Source organism: Schistocerca americana, chromosome 6, assembly GCF_021461395.2.
Source record: "Schistocerca americana isolate TAMUIC-IGC-003095 chromosome 6, iqSchAmer2.1, whole genome shotgun sequence".
Lineage (NCBI taxonomy): Eukaryota > Metazoa > Arthropoda > Insecta > Orthoptera > Acrididae > Schistocerca > Schistocerca americana.
The window spans coordinates 604,526,598-604,551,530 of record NC_060124.1 but is presented as its reverse complement, the minus strand read 5'-3'; the positions used below and the strand labels follow the sequence as shown (position 1 = coordinate 604,551,530).

The following is a 24,933-nucleotide window of genomic DNA, read 5'->3' as shown; positions in this document are numbered from 1 at the left end:
GTCGTATGTCTGTTAGTTATTGTTCAGTGCTGTATTGAGTAAAGCGTTGTGTCGCACAGTTTGCAAATTTCAAGATGGCAGAGTTAGAGGATCAACAAGTCTGCTTAAATTATGCATGAAACTCAACAAAAGCTTTACATAGACACATCAAATGATCCAGGAAGCTTATGGTGATGAGTGCTTAACCTGTACTCGATATTACAAATGGTTCATGTGGTTTAAAAATAGCCAGACGGAAGTTAAAGATGACCCTCATTCAGGGTGCCCTTTGACATCAAATGACAACACTCATTTCAGGAATGTCAACAAAATTGTGCATGCCAATCGAAGACTGACTGTGTGAGAGTGTAGGAGAATGTAACATTCGAATGTGTGAAGTTGCCACCAAGTTTGTCACATGGCTCATGAGTCGAGACCAGAAAGACCTTCACCTCAAAATCTGTGTAGAGCTTTTGGAGCACGCAAACTCCATACTCGGACCTGGCCTATGTGGATTTTTTTTATTTCCTGAGGCTATCATTTGCAAAGATAGATGAGATAAAAGAAAATTTGCAGGCAACACTTCATGCAATTCAGAGGCATACCAACTCTGCTACCATAAGTGAAAACGGCATTGAGAGTAGTATATCAATTGTGGGGGAGAATATTTGAAAGGAGAACATGCACTATAAGTAAAAGGTAAGCGTAGAAAAATTTTGTGGACAAAGTTCTGGAATTTTTGGAACAGAACTCGTATTTCTTGCAAATAGACATAATGACAAATTTTTCTCTTACTGTCACCTAACCGCAGCATAGGTCACACCCAAATAAGCTTAGTATTGGTGCACATGACCCCTATGATACTCATATTCCACCATTTGATGATAGTTAATAATTATGTACAAGTATGTTGCTGGAGGGGGGTGGGGGCAAAAACGTATGCCTAAGTGTCTTGTAATACTTTCCATTCTGAATTTTCATAGTCTGTAATATCCATGCAACACAGCGTATACATTTGTGAAGCATTCTCTCTCTCTCTCTCTCTCTCTCTCTCTGTCTGTCTGTCTGTCTGTCTGTGTGTGTGTGTGTGTGTGTGTGTGTGTGTGTGTGTGTGTGTGTTTTATAGTGCCAGGTTTGAAGTGCCTTCTCCTAGCAGCTCCCTCTACAGAAGTGCTCAACTAATACTGAAACATGAACTTGTTCCATTGCACAGCTTAGTGACAGCTCACACTACCTCCATGTGGCTATTTCAGCCTGGATTCCCATGGTTCCCAACAATTGTGTATGTAAACAGTTTTGTGATGTTGGTGAGCAACAGTCATACAATAATTTTTAAACGAATACACCGCCATTTCACTGTATTGTTGTTTATTGAATTATGACCCAGGTTTTGGCCTTTTATGCCATTTTCAAGTGACTGAGTTTATGTCATTAACATATATTGCAGGACATCAGGCTCAAAATTGGCCATAAATTAAGAAAAACATTAGCTCAGTACATAATAGTTCTCCCACTATTATTTACTGAGCTTTTTACAAGATGGTGATTTACATCTGGCATTTCCTAGGAGCGAATATTTTGTTAATTTATTGGCAATTTTGAGCTTGATGTCCTGCAACATATGTTAATGACGTAAACTCAGTCACTTGAAAAATAAACTCAATCACTTTGATGTTATTCTCCTTTCAATAAAAATACTATCCATATTGTAAGTGCTTCATTTCATAAACTTTCCTTGTAGATGTAACACATTTATAGTTGTCTTGTTTATTGCTTTATAATACCTGGTTTTAATAAGTATTCTCTCTCTCCCTGTAGGAATGTGCAATAATTGGTTGGTAACATAACATCTGTAAAAAAACTTTGCTTCTTATCCATTACCTTAGTTTCAAACGAAAGATTGTACCCAGTATTATTAATAATTAGTCTAATAATTACACTCTTCTGCTATCCTGTTCTTCATAAACAGCTGATAATCATTAACCCCAGCTCATCTCATAATATATTAGTCTTGACAATATTTTGATGGTACTATTACACTACATCTCCTTACTTCCATCTCTGATCCGTCTACTAATTATTTAGCTCATTGAGCTACTAGTCAGCAAAGATGTATCTTCTTTAGTTAGTGATGGGACTACAAAACTTAAAAAACACTATACTACTAGTCAATACAGGCCTGCAAAGTATAAACAAAAACTTATTGATACATATCACATTAGTCTGGTCCATAGTTCTTCATTTTGAAATATAGTTTCTCTTGGATCTTACATGTTTTCGAACTATTTCCATTATGTCTTTCTGCCCAAGAATTCTGTCTTTTAACCTGTCAATATTGACTGGCCTTACTGTTACTCCTCCTTTTTTCTTTTTTACTTGTCTTACCATATTCTTTTCTGTTGTTTCTAAACATGTCATCATCCCTAGTTTTATTCAAGATATCTAATTACTCTAGGTATCTAAGTGTAGCACAGCCTTTGACACTTCTCTCCCAATCACTTTTATTCTGGCATTTTCCTAGTATGTACCCTAGTAAGGTAACTTCACTAACAGGTTTGTCTGCAAACTTTCTTTGAATCGAATGTCATTCAGGATATTTCCTAAATCTTCCCCATCTTGTAGTATGAGGCCCAGAATCTAGTAACTCTAGAGTCAACTTCTGTAGGTTGCCTTCTGACCAACATTTATCCATAAATTTCTGTGAGAAATCTGCCCACTTTTTGAAGTCCTGTTTGTAAAGACACCCCATTCTGGAGCTTCTGTGTCGAAACGCGCTATCACAAACTGGATCTTCCTTTCACAATCCCTTGCAGAAGATAAAGCTTCCTCAAAAGTTCTCAATAATATAATTGGGTGTAGCTCCCCTTCAGGCTAAAAACTTGAGAAACTACTTGCCATATGACTATTTTTTGCTATGCTAAACTCTTCCTGCCATTCATGCAGTGATATGATTGATTCTCACTGGTGTGGTGGAAACACTGTGACCATTTTTGTTTCATGTTCCAGTGGCTCCGCCATACCATTTGGAAAATGCTAGTCCAGTTTTGTTTCCACTTTGCTCATTGTCCCTACTTCCATCTGTAATAAGTGGACTCTTCTATGAAGAAAACTCAGATATCTGTTTACATATCTCTTGCAAATGGTGTTATGTGTATTCTGTACATCCAAACAGAGCAGCTTTTTCTAACCCATGATTTTTCCCATAGTACGAACAATTTGTACAGAAACCAGATGGCAGTTATAAGAGTCGAGGGGCATGAAAGGGAAGCAGTGGTTGGGAAAGGAGTGAGACAGGGTTGTAGCCTCTCCCCGATGTTATTCAATCTGTATATTGAGCAAGCAGTAAAGGAAACAAAAGAAAAATTTGGAGTAGGTATTAAAATTCATGGAGAAGAAGTAAAAACTTTGAGGTTCGCCGATGACATTGTAATTCTGTCAGAGACAGCAAAGGACTTGGAAGAGTTGTTGAACGGAATGGACAGTGTCTTGAAAGGAGGATATAAGATGAACATCAACAAAAGCAAAATGAGGATAATGGAATGTAGTCAAATTAAATCGGGTGATGCTGGGGGAATTAGATTAGGAAATGAGTCACTTAAAGTAGTAAAGGAGTTTTGCTATTTAGGGAGTAAAATAACTGATGATGGTCGAAGTAGAGAGGATATAAAATGTAGACTGGCAATGGCAAGGAAATCGTTTCTGAAGAAGAGAAATTTGTTAACATCGAGTATAGATTTAAGTGTCAGGAAGTCGTTTCTGAAAGTCTTTGTATGGAGTGTGGCCATGTATGGAAGTGAAATATGGACGATAACTAGTTTGGACAAGAAGAGAATAGAAGCTTTCGAAATGTGGTGCTACAGAAGAATGCTGAAGATAAGGTGGGTAGATCATGTAACTAATGAGGAAGTATTGAATAGGATTGGGGAGAAGAGAAGTTTGTGGCTCAACTTGACTAGAAGAAGGGATCGGTTGGTAGGACATGTTTTGAGGCATCAAGGGATCACAAATTTAGCATTGGAGGGCAGAGTGGAGGGTAAAAATTGTAGAGGGAGACCAAGAGATGAATACACTAAGCAGATTCAGAAGGATGTAGGTTGCAGTAAGTACTGGGAGATGAAGAAGCTTGCACAGGATAGAGTAGCATGGAGAGCTGTATCAAACCAGTCTCAGGACTGAAGACCACAACAACAACAACATGAACACTTGTTGCTTACATTGGTCTTCAAGACGCTAATCTTAATGCCTAGCAGTTTTCTTGTAATTTAGATTTTAAATTTTCTAATTCTTTGTGTCCATCAGTAATACAATTAGATATGGCTCCAAATTTCATATAAAGTTTTAGCGACTTAACCTCCAACATCTGACAATACACTATGTGATCAAAAGTATCTGGACACCCCAAAAACATATGTTTTTCGTATTAGGTGCATTGTGGCTGCCACATACTGCCAGGTACTCCATATCAGCGACCTCATTAGTCATTAGACATCGTGAGAGAGCTGATTGGGGCACTCCACAGAACTCACGGGCTTCGAACGTGGTCAGGTGTCACTTGTGTCATACACCTGTACACGAGATTTCCACACTCTTAAACATCCCTAGGTCCACTGTTTCCAATTTGATAGTGGAGTGGAAACATAAATGGACACATACCGCACAGAAGCGTACAAGCCGACCTCATCTGTTGACTGACAGAGACCGCTGACAGCTCATAACATGTAACAGGAAGATATCTATCCAGATCATCACACAGGAATTCCAAACTGCATCAGGATCCACTGCAAGTACTATGACAGCTAGGTGGGAGGGGAGAAAACTTAGATTTCATGGTTGAGCAGCTGCTCATAAGCCACACATCACGCCGGTAAATGCCAAATGATGCATCGCGTGGTGTAAGGAGTGTAAACATTGCGTGATTGAACAGGGGAAAAATGTTGTGTGGAGTGAGGAATCACAGTACACAATGTGGCGATCTGATGGGGGGGGGGGGGGGGGGGGCGTTGGTATGGCGAATGCCCCTGGTGATCACCATCTGACAGCGTGTGTAACGCTCTCAAAGAGAAAGTGTGCCTGGCTGCCACCACCAGGTCACTTTATCTCATTGTCATCTGCGTCGTAAATGATACCATTTATCACTGGCCCAGCATCCAGCACTCCTCGTATCTACATGACTACTCTGCAATTCACATTTAAGTGCTTGGCAGAGGGTTCATCGAACCACAATCATACTATCTCTCTACCATTCCACTCAAGAACAGCGCGCGGGAAAAATGAACACCTAAACCTTTCTGTTCGAGCTCTGATTTCTCTTATTTTATTTTGATGATCATTCCTACCTATGTAGGTTGGGCTCAACAAAATATTTTCGCATTCGGAAGAGAAAGTTGGCGACTGAAATTTCGTAAATAGATCTCACCACGACTTCCATGCCAACTCACGTATCAGATCTGCCACACTCTCTCCCCTATTATGTGATAATACAAAATAAGCTGCCCTTTTTTGCACCCTTTTGATGTCCTCACTGTCTTCTCAAAACCTTCACCGGTTGCAGGTTAGTTTCCGCAACCACCCCCAATCAACTCGGTTGAGTCCTCTTCAGTCTTAATGTCACCAAATGTGACGTTATGCACCTGGTCTGAAGAAATGAGTATAGATGGACTGAATTTTAAGTAGCCTCTTTAGCCATACTCGGATATCATGTAACCAGAACGTAAACTACATCAAATTATTGAAGTGTAATATTGACGAAATTTTTTGATAAACTACAGATCCTTGCATCAAAAAGGGACTTGATGGAAAAAAAACTTAATTCACGTGTTCTCTCGAAGATTGCAATTCCAGAAATAGTCGGTCAAAGATGCTGTGTACGAGGTCTGTTCAAAAACTTCTGGAACTTTGTCTGCAAAATTTTTCTTTGCTTAGCTTTTACATATTTTTCATGGTCTCCTTCGAAGTACTCTCCTCCACAATTGATACAATGCACGCAACACCGTTTCCACTTCCAGAAGCAGTTTTTTTGCAGGCATCGCAATGTGTCCCAATAGTACCACTGGTTAACAGTTTGTTCCTGTGGCACAAATTCATGATGAACTAATCCTTCAAAGTTAAAGAAGACTATCAGCTTGGCTTCGACATTTGACCTGAGAAGGTTTTTTTGGTCTCAGAGAACCATTCCCGACTCGTTGTGAAGACTCATACCATTTGCCACCACCTGCTTTCTGTCCATGTAGACGTACTCTGATCTTGTGGGCTTTTCTCCTGTCGAAAGCCACAGTGTGACCCAGCATGTCACACATTCTGTGCAGAGGCAGTGGGTGCTTACTGGGGGTTGTGGATGTTATCAATGAGAGTGCTCCGGTAAACCCCTGCCCCGACCTGCTAACACCTGACACACCGCGGATAACACCAGCTGACCTATGGCTAACTTGTCATGACTTCACAGGGCACTGAATACTTGCCTTCGCAGTGTGGCATGTACAGGAGTCAGCACATTCTGGCATGGCTAGTGCCCTTCTGCCCACCACTGCTGCCGGCAGCTGTGGATGAAGACAACATTGTATTTTTGAGTAATGAATGAATTTGTGCCTTCAGGTGCCGAGCAGGCCACCCTCTCCCCCCCCACCCCCTCTGCCTCCCCCACCCCTCACCCCCCCCCCAATCCCCCCACCCCCCCCCCCCACCCCCACCCCCACCCCCACCCCACCCCATTGAGCTGAGGCTCACCCATCCACATGGGGTGAGGGCTATCCTGATATCGACAACCTAACATGGTCACCTATTCTTCTGTTCAGTCCTCAGGCGGTTCCAGTTTTTTAATCTGTACATGCACTAACACATGTGTAAAATTACTAGTGTATACCATTACATGAACAATGAACAGTATCCACAGTGAGTGAAATGAACATGGAGAACAGAGTGTCAAGAAGGAATCGGATTGAACTGTGAGCTGAATCAGTGTTAGAGCCAGTAAAGCTGCAAGCTGAATTGTGAAAAGCTGCTGAGGGCACAAAGAGTGAGGAGGTGACTTGTGAGTCAACTTTCAATCTGCTCTGTGCAGAATCAGGAGCAGTAGGCGAGTCAAGAGTGACTGGTGAGAGCCGGCTCGCCAGCGCACCCCAGCTGCGTGGTAGACGAGCGGCTGGCAAGCCGTGGCTTACCTGTGAGTCAGGAGTGGTAAGTCTGCAGAGTGTTAGCTCACAACATCCCCTTAGGCAGTTCCTTGCAACTTACTCTCTCTGAGCTCTCCTGGCAAGCTGTCTTTTCGAATAGAGAGCAGAAATAAAAGATGAAGGGTTTTTTCTGTATTAGTGCAGAGCCCTAAAGATGTGACCTTTTGTCTGTTTCTATTTGTTTCTTTTGTGACTGACAAATGCTGAGCACTACATTAAGTTGTGTAAACACACACCCAAATGGTTTATTTTTCTGCACCTTGGGAGACAGTTCTTATTGTAATGACCTATCCCATAGTGACTAATTCAGCAAGTTGTGTGGGACTTTGTTGCTGCATCCTGTCCTAGAATCTTCACTCCACTCAGTGACCTCACTGGAGAGGTGTTTTGGGACTGAAGAGCTACTACTACCTTTTTTTGAGCCACTGATCACTCAATCCATAGAAGTGCAGAAGCGGATGACTCATTTCTGTTTCTTGGGGCTTCAGTCTCCATAATGTTAATAATGCCACTGGTCTGTCAGCTTGGTATTGCATTGTTTACTAGTACCTTATTTTTATTGCTGAATTCCTCACTCCTTTCTGTGCTACAATAAGGCTGTGTGAAGGATTGTGTAAGTCATTTCTCCCTCTAATATTATTTCTATGGCCGTTACTGTTGTTTTCAAATTGTGAGCAATTTGTCAATTATTAACAACTAATATATATAAAAAAAACTGAATTCGTATGCTAATAATCACCATCCAAACTCTTGTGTACCCATTCAAATAATAGATTGCTGTGTGCAGCTCCAAATCTGCTGACATCTTTCTGCAAATAGCATTCTAAGTGGCTTTCAATATGGTTTTATATGTGGTTTTTAACTGTAAAAGCAGATGAAAATATTGCTACATTTCTGTTATCCTGATTAAAACTGAAATTGTCAGTTAATGCATGGCTGTTGATCTCAGCAAGGCATTTGACTGTGTCAGGCATGTAATTCTGTTAAAAATACCTGTGCTAGCATGGTTTTAAAAACTCAGAACTTTGTCTGTCTGCCTTGTACTTGAGTGGTAGAAAACACACAATACTGCTTGAAAGTATGGGCAGTTCTGAACATGGCTTAGAGTGTGCCATAAAGTTTCTTGTTTGGTCCTTTACTCTTGATGTTTAATGTAAGTGACTTGCTTACTTTTATGTCACATAAGATCAAACTATGCTGATAATGATACTGAGTTTGCTACAGCTGAAAGAGACATAAGAGAAGTGAAGCAGCAAAGTATAGACCAGATAGTACTGCTATACATTATAGAATTGGTTAACTGCATGTTAATCATAAATGTAGATATTCTCTTCATCTTATACAGTATAGATAGTACTGACTGTGCTCGTACTAAACTCCTTTCGGAGATTCTTCACCACTCAAAATTAGTGTGGAAAAGTAATAACGATTACTTCTATATGTAGTTAGCACCTGTTAAATTATTTGCTACATAACTTAGGCACTGTGTTAGCTAACAGCGATTCACTAATTATGCATACATTTGATTCTTAGTTATTAAAAACATAAAACTTTGACACAATTTTCAAACTACAGAATAACTAATAGTGGTAGATGGGATTACTGTTAGGAAATAATTGTAGGGCTTGGCTGAAGAAGGTGCTAATCCTCAGTTTAGTAAGGATTAGTCTGATTATCTTGTCTGTTGCATATTTGAATACACTGTCATTCCATATGTACTGATAGAAAGAACTGTCTTCCATATAAACTGTTTTGCCTTATTATATTTATGTTATCATATTGTAACTTAAAATTCACTCTAGTGGGTTAGATATTTCTAGTGCTGCTAACTATTGGGAATAAATAGACCTGACTTCTTTGTGGCTGGTTATGTTCAGATCTCATATTGGTGAACATGTTGAATTTCTAACAAAAATGATTACCAATATTTTAGTTGTAAAGATGGCCACCTAATGACACACATAGAATACTCACACTGCCCAAGAAATTATCACTTTAATCCAAAACATACGTGTTTAACATGTTAAACATTTGCTTGATAATGACCACACTGGCAAAAAGTCTCAGTACACTAAATAAAAATAAAATGGATGTAACAGTCAGCTAGTGCACAAAACTAATTTCTTTCAAAACAATGACTAAAATACAGAGAGCCACTGAAACAAGTAAAATAAAGTAAAATATTTAAATTTTTGACCAATTTGATAAACAGGCAGTAGTGTCAATCTCAGGGAGGAACTTGAAACTTTTGGCTCAGGGTAGGGGCATGTAGAGGAACTGGGGTCCAAATTTCAAAGAATAACTTACCAAGTACTTGATACGTGTGTATCTAGTAGAACAGATCATGATGGAATGGATCTACCTTGTAAACAGTTTCTGTAAGAATACTTCTAAAGAAACAGCAGTTAATGCAGAATAGGTGAAAAATCATAGGGCTGTAGATAGAGATATGTTGAATGAAACATGTTTTCATGTGAAGAGTGTAATACAAGAAGCCTTCCACAACTGATCGAGGAGAATATTATCAAAACATCTGACACAAAACTCAGAGATATTTGTGTCTTGCGTAAAGGATGTTAGTGAGGCCAAACCTGGTTTCCATACGTGCCCAGATAAGACAGTAAAGAACTTGATGGTAGCAATGCCAAAACAGATATACATACAAAGGTTTACCAGTTAATCAGCTTTTTTCAAATATTTTACAAATTTACGGTGTTTCCTGAATATTACCATTTATTTTCATTTTTATACACAAATTTATGTCTGGAAACCTAACCACCTCATCCCTTGGTGTTATATTTGCTATCTCTTGTCTGTCCATGTTTCCCTTCACTGCAATCAATCATTTGCCCTTCATTATAATTTTCCCTTTTTAATACTGAGCTAGCCTGCATGCCATTTTGCCCTTTACTTATTGTACATTATGTCGATAATTTAGTCACAACAAATTGTTTGCACTTTTACTAGAATTGTTTGTTTTTACTGTCATTCATGATTTGCAAATCTGTTTCAGCTACCGCAATGGGAGCATGAATGCCAACAGGAGAAACTGACTCTTTGTGAATTTATCAAAATGTCCAACTTTAATGATACGGAGGCTCCAAAACAATGTAAGAAATGGTGGTACTTTGACTACAAGTACATGCACGAATGGTTTCAAGAATATCCAGAAATATTACAGGTTAGGGTTATTAAGAGAACAATACTTATCTAGTTATCCACATGAAGAAAAGCAACATATTAATTCACAGACGGTGGACTGGGGAACCCTAGGATTCCCGGAATGTGGTGGTGCAGAGTCTACACTGTGGCTTGGCAGCAAAGGTGCACATACCCCGTGCCACATAGATGTGTACGGTTGCAATCTCGTGGCACAGGTGCTAGGCAGGTGTGTTATATATGATAGTAGAGTATCATCTTCACTTTACCATGAAAGTCTGTATTTTTCTGTCTGGCCATTTTCACACTGCAACCGTCTGTCTTATTTAATCCAGCTTAGTAAGTTACAGATTTTACCCTTTAATTGTGTTTGTTTTATGTCTAAGGAGGATGAAAATAAACTCCACCGACAAAATTTTGGAGGTTGTTCCAATATATAGCGAGTCCCAAGAGGAATGTTCAATATCCAGGAACAATCATTCAAAGAAAAAGTCTAGTAAACATGAGCTGTAAAATGCATAGTTCAAGAGTTATGAGTACTTCTTCATATTTGATACTGTGAAACAACTGTCTTCTACTGCAAGCTCCTTTCTTTCCATATTTTCTCAGGAGGTAGTGTGAACCAAAACTATGAGCTCTTATTCAATAGAAGAGATGTGTTTTACAGTACCAATGGTGAAGACATGCTCATAGCTCTTAAGGTACGCATTATAGAGCCCATTGTTTCCCCTTTGGATGATTGTTTCTTTCATATCGCTGAATATTGACCATTCATCCTGGGACACTGTGTATTTCCTGAGTATTTTGGTGTAAGAGGCCCTTGGCCTCCAATGGATCATTACAGAGTAATTACATTATGTTTGATTTCTTACACCCATTTATCTTTGTGTCTGTATTACATTGATAACATCTGCACAACATTGCAGTTGTCAGTGGTATGTGGTGTTCATCTTGTATGAAAATGAATTTTTTCCGTTCATCTATGATATTTGCTGTCGACAACCGTAATGCCAAATTTCCTCCTAATGATGAAGTTTGTATTTGTTATTGCCCAGTTCTGATTCAAGTTTGTTTTTTCTGTCAGTGTTAGTAGTATGTTAGCAGTGCTCCACAGCAATATGGATAGGTTTACTAATGAAGAGCTGACCAGTATGCACCTCGGGCATGAATACAATGAATGCAATGGAAGGGCAGCGCAGTGACACTACACTGAACTGTTCCTGGTGTTGTGGCAGCCACATCACAGTACTTCTGCATCTGCAGCTTTCGTAACTCTTTATCATTCAATCTGTCTGTATTGCTGTGTACCACTGCTAATGGACATCTAACACTGCTGGAGAAACAAACTCGAGACAGAACTGAGCAGTACTGAATGTGAGCTTGACGGCAAAGAGTAAAGTGGGCATTACTGTTGTGAGTTGAAAAACCTGAATACTAAAGAACTTTCAGAGAAAAGTAGCTTACTAAAAAAGTCAGGAACGTCTGAGAATTCTGAGAGGCTCAGGGAATACTGAGAGATTTGGGAGTGGGAGCTGAATCATTCATTTAGAGAAAGAAGTATACTGAATTACTCTTTTACAAAACACTCTTGAGATTCTGCTTCGAAACACTTAGCTCTGGGACCACATATGGAAAAATGATAAAGTGCACTGAACCGATCTGATAGTTGTTGCTCGATGTGGCTACCTCTGATGTGCCCACTGAACTAAGGTATAACCATTATTGTCAGTGGGTTCTCAGACTCCAGGTCTATTCCCCACTGCACGATTGTGAGTTCAGTACAAAGTTGATAAATGTAAAGATGCTATAGTGATGCACGGGTGAGGCTATAAATTTGCAAAAGGTGTAGAAGTATCGTGGCAGTAAAGGCATGAAGGTATAAAAGAGGTAAGACTGTAAAGTTGCAAGTGTGATACAGCGCAGGACACCGGCAGACACCAACAACTGCAATTGTGCCTGCCAGCGGGGCTCCCCAGGTCCAGGTTTGATTTGCGGTACTACCAGGATTTTTACCTTCATGCAAGGACAAGAACAGGGTGCCCTCAGCTCTGTGTTGCAAGTCTAGGAGCCGCTTGATAGAGTAGTAGAGGCACCTGATCCCTAACCTTCATACTGTATCCATATGATGCCTTTGGCTGATGAATTATAAAGCGGACAGTTGGGGCCCATTGGTCTTCTGTCTGTGGACAGACCAGCTGTGCACATCTTAAGTTACTATCCTTCATGGAATTTCCAGTTTCGCTATCTTTGTAGTCTAACAATTATTTGTAATATCCATATTGAAGATCTTTATCAATTATGCCTGAAATGGCATGCCTAGACAGTTTTGTAAATGGCAGTATAATTTATTTTAGAAATATGCTGAAAATATTCAAAAAACATTCTCCACCACCATTGTAGTTGTAAATTTATCATTCACATAAATGCAGTTTAATAAATATGTCGGTACTGATCCGTATTTGAACAAGTTCGGTTCTTACATACTAATTTCAGTACAAAATATTACTTTGCCAACTTATTGCAGTGTGTGACAATTTACCTATCAGAAGGTCTTGAATTATACTTGGTGACTGATCAAGAGGCTATCATCCTATTTTCCGGAACTTCGATGCACTAAAGTCCTTAATCTGACCCAGGTGCAAATGCTGACAGAATTAAATCCCCTGATAATGTTATATTCAGTAGCTAGTAAGCCCTGGTAATTCTCCGTGGATCTGCTGAATGGGCTTTAGAGTTGGAATTTGCATTTGCACACAACTGCTAAAATTGTAACTTATACAGTAAGTTTTTAAAAAATGGTGAATAACCAATCTGTCCACTTTTGCCATCACACAATATAAAAATTACATCCATAAATTCTAGCTGCCAGAATAACTATAGGTTTCCCACTGTAACACAGATAATACACATTCTCTACAAGATTATACAGTATCTGCACCATATATCCCTAGATAACTTTAAGTCTTGAGTTCAGTAAACACAATGCAACACAAGCCTTGGCCTGGCACATAGATCCTTTTGTTATATAAGGGGCATTCAAAAAGAAATGAGCCAGAGGCACAATTACAGAAACCAGTACCTGTATGTTAGCCTAGCCTAGCTGTTGAAATGCTTGTCCCACTGTAACACAAGGCAGTGAATGGCTGTCTCATAAAATTCCCAGAGCTGTGATGTTAACCAGTTCAGCACATACAGCTGGACATTGTCATCCTAGGTGAATTGTTTGCCCCTCAAAGCTTTTTTAAGGGGACCAAAAATGGCATAATCACACGGAGAGAAGTCTGGACTGTATGGAGGGTGGCCGAGAACCTCCAATTTGAATTTCTGCAAGAGTCCTGTGCCTGTGTTGGCCGTATGAGGCTTTGCATTGTCGTGGAGCAGAATGACCCCACGGGTGAGATTTCCTGGTCATTTTGATTTGATAGCTTGGCGAGGGTGGTCAAGGTTTGTGAGTAATGCTGGGCATTCACTGTTGTCCTGTGCCACAGGAAGTGAATCAGAAGGGGGCCATCTTGGCCAATAAAGAACATCAGCATAACCTTTCTCTTGTAGATGATGATGTCCAGCTGTATGTGTGGAACTGGTTAACATCGCAGCCCCATGAATTTTATGAGACAGCCATTCACTGACTTGTGTCACAGCGGGAAAAGTGTCTCAACAGCCAGGGTCAATTCTTCTAACATACAGATACTGATTTCTGTAATTATGCCTCTGGCTCATTTCATTTTGAACACCCGTTATACAATCCAAATCAGAACGAATATGTTATTAGCAGGCATTTAATTTTCTTCAGTCAAGATGGAAGAGTATTCTTTGGCTGTTAGTGAATTTTTACCTTGCTCTCGTGTCACATGTTGTAGAGGGCCAGTTGCTGTAGTTCTGCTAGTACTGTAGCAAACAGTGAAACTTAATATAATATGAAGAGATCAAAAATCTTAATATGGAGAGAGAAAAAATCTACTCACCAAGTAGCAGCAAGAGAAAAGGCTCATTAAAGATATGAAAATGCACAAACTTTCAGAGTCAGTGGCTCATTCCTCTTATAACAGAAGGTTTGAAGGAAAAGTAAGAGCGATGGAGGAAGAGCTCTAGTGAGTTTTAGGAAATAGGCAGAATTATGGAGAAGTCGCCCAGAACACCGTATCAGCGATGACTTACCAGATGGGATGAGAAGGAAAGGTGATTGCTGGTGCCTGCACTAGATGAGATTAGAAAACCTGAAAACTTGAAGATGGGAGGTAGGGTAATAAGCAAGAGAGAGATTTCTGAAAAAAGAAAAAAACTATGTACAACAGCACTAGGCCAATTGCATTATACATTGTATACAGTTAAGGGGGGTGAGGAAAGATACTCACTGAGAAATAAAAGGTATAGAAAAACAAAAGGAAGTGCAGGAAAGAAATAGTTAATGAATATAATTTTTGAGACTACATGACTTTATGCTAGTAGGGTGATAAGAACCAAACACCTACTGTAATGCAAGTTCCCACCTCCGGTGTTCTGAGAAACTGGTGTTAGGAGGGACAATACAGGCAGTATATGTGGTAAGACAGGCATCGAGGCCATGACTGTTGTGTTGTAGAGTGTGCTCTCCAACAGGATATTTGTTTTACCATTATCCCCCTCTCTGTATATGCCCATTGATCCTAATTGTTAGCTTGGTGGTTGTCATACTTGGTCTTGAATCTATTAATCAGCTACTTTGTCAAAACTATGACTTTCTAAAATCATGCCCTGAGGTGATGTCCATTCTGTCTGACAGTTTGCCCATGACACCTAGAATAGCTTTTTGTTACCTCCCCCAAGATCTGTGCAATATCCTGTTCAGACCTATGCTCCCTCTGCTCTTATTTCCATACCCTATGGCTCCTATCCTGTGACCATCCCTGCTGTGAGACTTGCCCTATTAACTCTTCTACTACCACCTGTGCCATCCCTGTAACTGGCAAAACATACACAGTGAAAGGGGGAGTCATCTGTGAAACAACACATGTTGTGTACCAGCTGTTATTGGCCTTCCACATTGGTATGACTACCACCAAGTTATCAGTTAGGATTAATGAGCATAGACAGAGAGTGTACACTGGCAACACACAATATCCTGTTGCAGAGGATGCTTTGCAACATGACAGTGATGACCTCGGTACCTGTTTCACCTCACTTGCCATCTGGATTCTTCCACTAGTCACCAGGTTCTCAGAACTATGCAGATGGGAACTTGTGCTACAACATGTCCTTCTTAACTTACATTAATTTTCTTCTATCTATTATTTTATGACTTTTCTATTCCCCCCACCTATACCACATATGATGCACTTACCTTTCTGATCTTCTTAACTTTTGCTTGATCTTTTGTCACTAATCTCTGGCTTGGTTGTGGCCCTGTCTTCCACCTTTAGGCTCTCAATTTTTGATTTCTCTGGCTGTCATTCTTTCCTTCTCATCCCTTCTGTTAAATCTCACATGATCCAGGGTTCTGTGTTACTTTTACAAACTGTCCCCATGCTCTGTAATTTTTTTCTGAGTGTCAAATGTTCCTCAATATCGTGTGGTGTCATTTGGAGTTTGTCCATGTCCCTTACAACTTCCTTCCACCATGTGTTATCCATTTTTAATTTACTGAAGTAAATGAACAGTCAGTTTCTCACCCTGTTGGGGTTCATCCTTTGGAAATTTATTCTTCTTTTCCTAATCATGTCTGCAGCTTTTCAATGTATGTATAGGTTCACTATTATGCCTCTTCCATATTGTGTTTGCTCTTTATCTTTAACTAGTCCCAGAATTTTCCATAGTATTTTATATTCCATTATTTCCAGTGCTTCCATCATCACATTTTTGTTCAGTGTTAAACATTCTGCTGCATGAAGTGCTTCTAGAAGAATTACTGTAGAGTAGTGTGTACATTCACCATTGATGAATATTGGTTATATACATCCTTGGTGAGGTTGTTCAGTTACTTCTCCTACATACTTGAACTTTTTAGTTCTCTAGATTTTTCCACATTTAGTTTTTGTTATGTTTGGGGGTACCTTAATGTTTTTCATAAATTTGGTTTTCTCAAAGGAAATTTGTAAGCCTGCTTTTTCGACTTCTTGAAGCAACTTGATTTGTCTCGTGGCTTTTCTTTAACGACTGCACACAATATTTATGCATTTAATATTTGTCTCCCTTACAATCAGTTATACATCGGGCAGTAAAATTAAAACATCTATGAGTAGTTAGTTAACTGATGCTTAGGTATGCTAATGCCAAGCCAGTGATAAAGCTGCACGGAAGTTACAGCTGTAACTGACAAACAACTGAACCTCAGCAATTTTTTTCACATTAGTAATTATAAATCCTTTGAGCTTCAAACATTTCATGTAACACTAAACAATAAAGGACTGATGCTTCATTTGCTCATATAAATAAATAATTTTATTAGCAACACTAACCATTGTTAATGGCCTGTAGCTTAAAATAATGTATGCTTCCTTGTACATAACTAAGTTATGGAAGGAGGACGCCGTGAATTGGGGACCATTATAGGAGACCAATGTGTGTGTGGCAGACCCTCGATGGCGAGAACCTGGACTAGGGCCGTGAGTGTAGTCTCCGTGGTGGTGGATGCCATTCGGACAACATATGGGTATTTGGAGTAGGCATCAACGATGAGTAACCACATGAACCCCAAAAACGGGCCTGCAAAATCAATATGGATGCGATCCCAGGGCTGTAAGTTCACATAACAAAATGTGCCTTGCCCAGTATGAAAATATTCTTCCAACAATAACACTTTCATTTAGTACTAACACTCAGGGGCTCAGCATTCGTTTGCTGGGTATGGGCTTAGTGACCCCAGGGTTCCTGAGGTGTGGACTAGTAGGCACCACCAGTCCCCTGTCGCCATAAGCTCTGAGCATACTTCAGCGACCACCAGGCTGTGCAACAGTGGAACATTGTATGTCACAGGGAACAGGGATCTTGGCTTGACTGCCTGGGCCATGAGGATGGTAAAAACATCTATAAAAAAAACCTCAGTCGTAAGGTGTGCTGCACACTGATGATATTCACGGCTGTTAAAGGGCCACAGTTGTTAGTGGGCAACCTCGGGGGAACCTAACACACCTCAGTTGTATAAGGCGTACTCAGGCATGGTGGGCTCTGTCTGAGTGGACCTTTATTTCCCTAGCTGCTCATGAGACCAAAATGGAACTGTTGGAATTATATCCTCCTCCCCCCAGTGGAAAGGATAAGCCACTGGTAGGTACTAAGACCCAATCTAACAAGAGGGCTCGAATAGCCAGTCCTCCTGACTCAGGGACTATACAGAGTTCTTCATATTTAGTAACATAACTCATGTTGCTGGTCAGGATGTGTTTTTGATTGTGAAATGAAAAGAGGACAGCCTTGAAAAGGTTTCACCTTTCTAGATTCAGAAAGGTTCAGAGGGCATCACAGGTACTCTGAAATCAGTCGTGTGATCATGTAACAGAACACTGTGGTTGAAACTGCTAGTTCCCAACAACCTCTGGAAAGCTAAGTGCCTTGGGGAATGTGCCCCAACACAATGAACTATAGCAGAAGTGTTGTGACCTGTAGAGATCTGGTCAGCATTCCCAAGAAGTAATTGAAGGATTAGTGGACTCAGAAATGAATAAAGGATGTGCAAAAGATATTGAAAAATGTGGATTGGGATCTCATAAAATCTGACTCCTTCATTTTTACCTTCAATAGCATGAAACTCCCAGAGCATATCAAGGCAGGTTTCCTCTGTCTGAGCAAATGGCCATACATCCCCAATCCAGTGCACTGTTTTCAGTGCCAGTGCTTTGTACACACTGCCTTAGGATGTAAGGGTGAGCCACTTGTGGCAGATGTTGCAAGACCGCCGCTGTTGGAGATGGTTGCTACTCACCTCCAAAGTGTGTAAATTACCCTGAGGGTTAGCCTGTCTGAAGTAGGAATTGCAGTGTTTTTCTTGAAGAAAGGACAATACAGGAGATTAAGACATCAAAACGTATCCCGTATGGTGAGGCCAAGAAGATCTACAAGACCTTGCAGTCTCCCCCCTACATTCACTATGTTGTAACGGCGACCGGAGCGGTCACGGGGTTGTAGTGACGGAAACGCGGTGGGACCCACGGAGCGGCCCACGAACCAACAACACGACGAGAGAGGACAGACACGATCAATGAAAGACCTTACGACACAAAATGAGAACAGACAACAGAGTCACGAACCAAACAAGACAACCACGTCTACTCGTAAAGCAACATGAAAGTCAATACGCTGTCTATTGGAAGGCAATCTGTCCTGAGACGCACGCGAGGTTAGACTGGCAGACTGAGCGACAGGCAGGTGCTTAAGTACTTGATCGGGGACGCCACTATTGGCCGCTGCAACTACATGTTCCACTGTGGCGCCCTCACTCTAAATGCGGGCCACATGGCGCACGCCGCCACAGCTTACGGCACGATGGTACAGAGACCTCTATGGGTCTTCGACGTCCATGATGTCTGGTGGGGATTCAAATTCCATGGCACATGGTACCAGATCCCTCCCCACTGAAACTTGAGCGTAGGGGCGGAAATGCCCCGGACGGTGCCGAGGCGGGCGGCAGCGGGAAGAGGAGCCGGGCTCATCAACCGCTATTGGCGGGGAGGGAGGGCGCAGACATGTGTATGTGCGGATGGATGTGTGTGTGTGCGAGTGTATACCTGTCCGTTTTTCCCCCTAAGGTAAGTCTTTCCACTCCCGGGGTTGGAATGACTCCTTACCCTCTCCCTTAAAACCCACATCCTTTCGTCTTTCCCTCTCCTTCCCTCTTTCCTGATGAAGCAACCGTTGGTTGCGAAAGCTTGAATTTTGTGTGTATGTTTGTGTTTGTTTGTGTGTCTATTGACCTGCCAGCGCTTTTGTTTGGTAAGTCACATCATCTTTGTTTTTAGATATATTTTTCCCACGTGGAATGTTTCCCTCTATTATATGTATATTCTCTCTCCATTTAATACTAAATTCTGATAAATGTTATGTGATTAAACCCACAGTAATTCTTCAGTACCTTTGAGGAATAGGCTGAATCTTAATCTCATAGTTTCTTGGTGAATCAGTGATTCTTTTTAAGCTTAGCATTTTCTGCAGCAGAAGTTAGACACTTGACTGCTTAACTGAATACTCATCATACAATGACATCAATTGACCATACTAATAAATAACATAAGGCTTCTGCACCTCAAATAGGTAATTACCATAAATATAGTGACAAAACTCCACCAGATAATTAGAAATGATTATGAGTCTCTCCAGTACTGTGGTTGGTTGGTGTGAAGGATACAGTATCAGTATGATTCATGGTGTTCCCGACAAGAATTAACATAACCACCACTTGACCTTAGGAAAATAAGGGCTTCATAAATCTACCTCTTCAATCATTCCATTAAATGGTATACTTCTCCCGAACGCACATCTTGTCTAAACGACTCAGCGTGTCACCCCATAATGTTCATTACTAATAAACATCGTTCAGGTGAATTAAAATAATTGCTTACGTAACATGTAACACCAGAATGACACTTCCCTCATAAAGTTAATACGTTTGCACTCTCACAATCATAGTCAAACCAGTACATTGTCAGTGTCTCCGTCATTAAACATACTTTCTCATACACACTGTGTTCAAGTTTTAAAGCATTTCTGTAAATTTATTTAGTTTACTTATCCTCCAAGTAGGTTCCCTGATTATTATAAATTCTTAAAGCACTTCTCATCTAAAGTTATTTCATTATCTTCCTTAGATATTTAACAATAATCTTACACTACCATACTCAAGATAATTAATCCTAATCCCTCATATTCAGCATTATGACAGCTCACTGGTTATCCTACTCTCTAAGAGAACATTACAAAGACCATGGCTTCATGTTCCTTTGTAGACACAATGCAATCCCTGCCATAAAGACTGGGGCAGTACATACATTTCACCTCATTACCACAACATTCTACCATGTTAGCCTTGTAATAGCCTCCACTAGCTTATCAGTCGAGGATAAAGGCACTCCTCTGACCGCTCCAAGTGTTTCTTGTTCAGAGTAAAGACACTTTGCCTGTCAAAATTTTATCAATAAACTGTTGAAGTATTCATACTAAAGTTCCTGAAATTACTGCCCTCCAAGAACGTTCTGATGCTCAAATTATTTTTGGGACCGAGAGCTGCCTGAAACATGAAGTGGAAAACTCTTAAGATATTTAGCATGTCATGGAACATATATCTGAAAGACAGATTAGAGGCCATAGGAGGGGGAATGTTCATTGCAGTTGACACAAATATTCTCTCTATTGAGGTCGAAGTTGAGTGTGACAGTGAAGTTATCTGGTCATGTATAACAGGTGTAGGGGAAACCAAGTTAATTGTAGGATGATTTTACCAGCTACCCTACACCACTGTGACAGTGCGGAAATACACAGATCCTGCAGTACTAGTTGGAGGTGACTTTAACCTACCGAGTATAGACTGGGATATCTACGGATTCATTGTGCGGGTACAGACAGACATTCATGTGAAACACTTTTGAACACATTTTCTGGAAACTGTCATGAGCAGCCAGCTCAGCAACCCACATGCAATGGAAATATCTTTGACCTTTCAGCTATAGATTGGTTGGACCATATTGACAATGTCATTATAGAAACCCTCCCCCCATGAATCATGGACCTTGCCGTTGGTGGGGAGGCTTGCGTGCCTCAGCGATACAGATGGTTGTATCGTAGGTGCAACCACAACGGAGGGGTATCTGTTGAGAGGCCAGACAAACGTGTGGTTCCTGAAGAGGGGCAGCAGCCTTTTCAGTAGTTGCAGGGGCAACAGTCTGGATGATTGACTGATCTGGCCTTGTAACATTAACCAAAACGGCCTTGCTGTGCTGGTACTTCGAACGGCTGAAAGCAAGGGGAAACTACATCCGTAATTTTTCCCGAGGACATGCAGCTTTACTGTATGATCAAATGATGATGGCGTCCTCTTGGGTAAAATATTCCGGAGGTAAAATAGTCCCCCATTCGGATCTCCGGGTGGGGACTACTCAAGAGGACGTCGTTATCAGGAGAAAGAAAACTGGCATTCTATGGATCGGAGCGTGGAATGCCAGATCCCTTAATCGGGCAGGTGGGTTAGAAAATTTAAAAAGGGAAATGGATAGGTTAAAGTTAGATATAGTGGGAATTAGTGAAGTTCGGTGGCAGGAGGAACAAGACTTATGGTCAGGTGATTACAGGGTTATAAATACAAAATCAAGTAGGGGTAATGCAGGAGTAGGTTTAATAATGAATAAAAAAATAGGAGTGCGGGTTAGCTACTACAAACAGCATAGTGAATGCATTATTGTGGCCAAGATAGACACAAAGCGCATGCCTACTACAGTAGTATAAGTTTATATGCCAATTAGCTCTGCAGATGATGAAGAAATTGATGAAATGTATGACGAGATAAAAGAAATTATTCAGGTAGTGAAGGGAGACGAAAATTTAATAGTCATGGGTGACTGGAATTCGTCAGTAGGAAAAGGGAGACAAGGAAACATAGTAGGTGAATATGGATTGGGGGGAAGAAATGAAAGAGGAAGCCACCTTGTAGAATTTTGCACAGAGCATAACTTAATCATAGCTAACACTTGGTTCAAGAATCATGAAAGAAGTTTGTATACCTGGAAGAATCCTGGAGATACTAAAAGGTATCAGATAGATTACATAATGCTAGGACAGAGATTTAGGAACTAGGTTTTAAATTGTAAGACATTTCCAGGGGCAGATGTGGATTCTGACCACAATCTATTGGTTATGAACTGCAGATTGAAACTGAAGAAACTGCAAAAAGGCGGGAATTTAAGGAGATGGGACCTGGATAAATTGAAAGAACCAGAGGTTGTAGAGAGTTTCAGGGAGAGCATAAGGGAACAATTGACAGGAATGGGGGAAAGAAATACAGTAGAAGAAGAATGGGTAGCTCTGAGGGATGAAGTAGTGAAGGCAGCAGAGGATCAAGTAGGTAAAAAGACAAGGGCTAATAGAAATCCTTGGGTAACATAAGAAATATTGAATTTAATTGATGAAAGGAGAAAATATAAAAATGCAGTAAATGAAGCAGGCAAAAAGGAATGCAGACGTCTCAAAAATGAGATCGACAGGAAGTGCAAAATATCTAAGCAGGGATGGCTAGAGGACAAATGTAAGGATGTAGAGGCTTGTCTCACTAGGGGTAAGATAGATACTGCCTACAGGAAAATTAAAGAGATCTTTGGAGAGAAGAGAACCACTTGTATGAATATCAAGAGCTCAGATGGCAACCCAGTTCTAAGCAAAGAAAGGAAGGCAGAAAGATCAGAAAGGTGGAAGGAGTATATAGAGGGTTTATACAAGGGCGATGTACTTGAGGACAATATTATGGAAATGGAAGAGGATGTAGATGAAGATGAAATGGGAGATAAGATACTGCGTGAAGAGTTTGACAGAGCACTGAAAGACCTGAGTCGAAACAAGGCCCCGGGAGTAGACAGCATTCCATTAGAACTACTGATGGCCTTGGAAGAGCCAGTCAGGACAAAACTCTACCATCTGGTGAGCAAGATGTATGAGACAGGCGAAATACCCACAGACTTCAAGAAGAATATAATAATTCCAATCCCAAAGAAAGCAGGTGTTGACAGATGTGAAAATTACCGAACTATCAGTTTAATAAGTCACAGCTGCAAAATACTAACGCGAATTCTTTACAGACGAATGGAAAAACTGGTAGAAGCGGACCTTGGGGAAGATCAGTTTGGATTCCGTAGAAATGTTGGAACACGTGAGGCAATACTAACCTTACGACTTATATTAGAAGAAAGATTAAGAAAAGGCAAACCTACGTTTCTAGCATTTGTAGACTTAGAGAAAGCTTTTGACAACATTAACTGGAATACTCTCTTTCAAATTCTGAAGGTGGCAGGGGTAAAATACAGGGAGCGAAAGGTTATTTACAATTTGTACAGAAACCAGATGGCAGTTATAAGAGTCGAGGGGCATGAAAGGGAAGCAGTGGTTGGAAAAGGAGTGAGACAGGGTAGTAGCCTCTCCCCGACGTTATTCAATCTGTATATTGAGCAAGCAGTAAAGGAAACAAAAGAAAAATTCGGAGTAGGTATTAAAATTCATGGAGAAGAAGTAAAAACTTTGAGGTTCGCCGATGACATTGTAATTCTGTCAGAGACAGCAAAGGACTTGGAAGAGCAGTTGAACGGAATGGACAGTGTCTTGAAAGGAGGATATAAGATGAACATCAACAAAAGCAAAACGGGGATAATGGAATGTAGTCAAGTTAACTCGGGTGTTGCTGAGGGGATTAGATTAGGAAATGAGACACTTGAAGTAGTAAAGGAGTTTTGCTATTTAGGGAGTAAAATAACTGATGATGGTCGAAGTAGGGAGGATATAAAATGTAGACTGGCAATGGCAAGGAAATCATTTCTGAAGAAGAGAAATTTGTTAACATCGAGTATAGATTTAAGTGTCAGGAAGTCGTTTCTGAAAGTATTTGTATGGAGTGCAGCCATGTATGGAAGTGAAACATGGACGATAACCAGTTTGGACAAGAAGAGAATAGAAGCTTTCGAAATGTGGTGCTACAGAAGAATGCTGAAGATAAGGTGGGTAGGTCATGTAACTAATGAGGAGGTATTGAATAGGATTGGGGAGAAGAGAAGTTTGTGGCACAACTTGACCAGAAGAAGGGACCGGTTGGTAGGACATGTTTTGAGGCATCAAGGGATCACAAATTTAGCATTGGAGGGCAGCGTGGAGGGTAAAAATCGTAGAGGGAGACCAAGAGATCAATACACTAAGCAGATTCAGAAGGATGTAGGTTGCAGTAGGTACTGGGAGATGAAGAAGCTTGCACAGGATAGAGTAGCATGGAGAGCTGCATCAAACCAGTCTCAGGACTGAAGACCACAACAACAACAACAACAACTATAGAAACAGGGATTAACATCATGATGTCATTATAGCAACTATCATTATGAAAGTTAATAAATCAGTTGAGAAGGCCGGGAGAGTGTATCTGCTAGATAGAGCAGATAACCATTTGTTAGCATCTCACTTACACGGTGAATAGACATCACTTAGTTCCAGTAAGATGGATGCAGAGGAATTATGTGCAAAATTTAAGAAGATTGTACCTTGTGGTCTGGAGAGTTATGTTCCTAGTAGGTGGATAAAAGATGTGAAAGACCTATCATGGTTTAATAACGAAATGTGGAAGATGCAGAGGAAACAGAGACTATTGCACTCTCAGTTAAAAAGAGAATGCACAAATGACAACAAACAAAGGTTAGTAGAGATTCATGTGTCTGTGAAAGCATCTATGTGTGAAGCATACAACTACCAGCATCACACCTTAGCAAAAGATCTGGCAGAGAACTCGAGAAAATTCTGGTCATTTGTAAAATCACTAAGCAGATCTAAGGCTTCCCTTCAGTCACCTGTCGACCAGTCTGGTGTGGTAGTTAAAGAAAGCAAAACAAAAGCCAAAGTTTTAAATTTCATGTTCAAGAAATCGTTTGCACGGCAGAATCACACAAACATACCACCATTTAATCATCAGACAGGCTCCTGT

The 24,933-nt window shown here is 40.5% G+C and overlaps 1 protein-coding gene across 2 annotated transcripts in view; it reads left to right on the top strand.

Annotated features, from left to right (window-relative positions):
• LOC124619623 (HSPB1-associated protein 1) overlaps positions 1-24,933 on the top strand; it is a 111,030-nt gene that overhangs the window by 11,690 nt on the left and 74,407 nt on the right. For both annotated transcript variants that reach the window (XM_047146131.1, XM_047146132.1), the window contains exons 2-3: positions 10,162-10,329; positions 10,400-10,536. In XM_047146131.1, the coding sequence (XP_047002087.1) occupies positions 10,162-10,329; positions 10,400-10,536 (305 nt within the window). The remainder of the gene's footprint in view (positions 1-10,161; positions 10,330-10,399; positions 10,537-24,933) is intronic.